Below are 2,901 nucleotides of genomic sequence, written 5' to 3'. Positions count from 1 at the left end.
GCAGACAGAACTGCCGCTTGTTTGAAAGAAGCGCAGACGGAACTGCCGCTTGTCTGAAAGAAGCGCAGACGGAACTGCTGCTAGTCTGAAGGAAGCGCAGACGGAACTGCCACTTGTCTGAAGAAAGCGCAGACGGAACTGTCGCTTGTCTGAAGGAAGTGCAGACAGAACTGCCAGAACGGAACTGCCACAAGAAAACACAGACGAAACGCAGATGGAACTGCCACGAGAAAACGCAGACGGAACTGTCACGAGAGAACGCAGATGGAACTGTCGAAAGAGAGCGAAAACTATATGATTTCTTCATGAGAATAGGTAAGCAGCAGATGACAATGGTATTTGATCATTCGACTCGAAAAAAAACACAAGACAGAGAAAATAGGCTAATCGGTGAAGTGAAAAAAGCATCAAAGGAGTGACAAAAGGGAAAGAAGAATGACATAGAAAAATGCAAAAGCTACGGTGATTTCACCGCAACGAGAACAACCTATCATCTTCAAGGAGGATACCATGACTCTGATACCATGTTAGAAACAAGAGACTAGACTGGAGAAAGAATTTGTATTATTGAGTGTATTCAAGTTGTCTACTCAAATTGTCTGGAATGATACAATATAAAAGGGTATTTATAGGTACTAATAGTCACTTGAATTTGATTGAAATATATATATATATATATATGTAAAGTTGGTATGGTTAAAAATTTTAGTATCAACCATGAGTACTAGAATAAAAAAAACATATATAACTAGAAATACTCCAAATATAACTATAATGTAGTACTAGGTCTGAGTATTTTTTTAATTTTGCCACAGTAATATTTGTAAAGAATAAAATAGTGTTTTGAGATTTAGATTTTTATCTTAGTACATGTTTAACTTGTGTATATTTTTTCTTGAAAAGAATCATGTGAAGCAAAGTATTAACTTTATAGAAACATGTTTTAAATTATTAACAACTTATTAAAAATAATTTAAATTTTAACATTGATCATAACAAAATTTGACCTATATAATATTAGTAAGGTATATGACTAAAAAGATGTTTAAAATTAAATTTTATATATCTTCTCATTTATTTTTCTAGTCTATTTGTTAAAAAATTTATGTCACTAGTAGAAAAGATACGGGAACAATAGAAAATAAACCATGAGATTACATTGTTGTAATTCGTCAATTTTATAAGTTATTTTATTTTAATACTGATATAGGGTAAGGAAAAAATATAGAAAATATGTCACATTCTAAAGAGGATGAATGTTATACAGAGGAGGAGGAAAATGAAAACAACAATGATAAAACTATTGATGGTAAGGAGGCAGCTGTTTTGAGTGCAAATGATTTTTTGAATCAGCAATTTGTAAGTTATGAAGAAGCTTACGAATGTTATGTGAGATATGCCAAGTGTGTGAGGTTTGGAGTTCGAGAGGGGGGTGTGGCTGCTGATAGTACTGGCAATTATGTTCGACGTAAATTCTTGTACAATAGAGCAGGTGTGAGAGAGAAGAAATGCTACGCAACTACCAGTAAGATAAGAAAGCAGAAGCCTGAGACTAGAACAAATTTTAATGCAATGTTGTCAATTTATCTTGACAAGAGTTGTTCAATGTGGAAAGTCAGAAAGATTGTGGAGGATCATAACCATCCTTTGATACCTCTTAAATTAGTTCACGAAATTTAAAATCATCGTACAATGACAGATGCAGACAAAGCACAAGTGGATAGCATGCATAGACATGTCCTTCCACCTTCGAAGGTCATGGGTCCTATTGCTGGACAAGTCGGTGGTTATGAATTTGCTGGTTTTACAAAAAAAATTTGGATAACTATATTGAAAGAAATCTACGTTCAAAGATCATTGAAGGAGATGTAAATGCAACTCTTAATTATTTGCATGGAAAAGCAGAGGATGAACCTAAGATGATTGTGAGACATAGTTTAACAGATGACGATAAATTGGAGCATTTATTCTGGGCGGATGATTTAAGTCAATTTGACTATCAATATTTTGGTGATGTTCTAGCATTTGATTCTACCTACATAAAAAATTAGTATAATAGGCCGCTAGTTATCTTTTCAAGCACAAACCATCATCGCCAAACTTGTATTTTTGGCTTCGATTTGCTAGCATATGAACAAAAAAAATAATACAAGTGGTTACTAGATACCTTTTCAGAGGCGATGATGAATAAGCATCCGAGTCTTGTCATAACGGATGGTGATAATGCCATGAAGAGTGCAATTGAAGAAGTTTTTCCAAATTCTACCCATAGATTATGTGCTTGGCATCTGTATAAAAATGCAGTATCTCATATCAAGGACCCAGAATTTCGTGAGGAATTTAAAAAATGCTTGTATGCCAAATTCGAATGTGATGAATTTGAAGAGTATTGGCATGACATGGTTGAAAGGTTTAATTTTGTGGGAAACGACTGGGTAGAGAAACAATATAGAAGGAAAGAATAATGGGCTACTGCTTATTTGAGTAGCAAGTTTTGCGTTGGATTTAGAACTACATCCAGATGTGAATACATAAATTCTTTCATTAAAAGCTTTATTGATTCAAGGGATAGTATAGTTGCATTGGTGCAAAACCTAGAACATGCTTTAAGGGACTACAGAAATAATGAGATTGTTGCTGAATTCAAAACAATAAATGGAGAACATGTGCCTATAACATGTTTACATTCTCTTGAGCGTCATGCTGCGTCAATGTATACTAGGGAGATATTTTGGGAAATATTAGAAGAGATTAAAAGTGTGGCAGCTTTGGATATTGTGTGGTCTGGTAGTCGTTCAACAACTTCAGAGTACAAGATCATCAAATATGGAAGACCTGATCATGAGTACATTGTTTATATGATCAAGATACTCAGAAAATGGTGTGTCAATGTCAAATATG

General features: G+C 34.2%; 1 protein-coding gene across 1 annotated transcript; it reads left to right on the top strand.

Moving 5' to 3' along the window:
* Window positions 1,234-1,680, top strand: LOC107611283. Its single transcript, XM_016313230.1, has one exon. It carries the CDS (start codon window positions 1,234-1,236, stop codon window positions 1,678-1,680), a length of 447 nt encoding a protein of 148 aa, XP_016168716.1.

The sequence above is a fragment of the Arachis ipaensis genome, chromosome B01 (genome assembly GCF_000816755.2).
Source record: "Arachis ipaensis cultivar K30076 chromosome B01, Araip1.1, whole genome shotgun sequence".
Taxonomy (NCBI): domain Eukaryota; kingdom Viridiplantae; phylum Streptophyta; class Magnoliopsida; order Fabales; family Fabaceae; genus Arachis; species Arachis ipaensis.
Note: the sequence above shows the minus strand (reverse complement) of the source record. Positions and strands in the feature narration are given on the sequence as shown.

Excerpts from the sequence above, each read along its gene's own strand:
- LOC107611283 (XM_016313230.1), top strand. The coding sequence starts at position 1,234 with ATGTCACATTCTAAAGAGGATGAATGTTATACAGAGGAGGAGGAAAAT.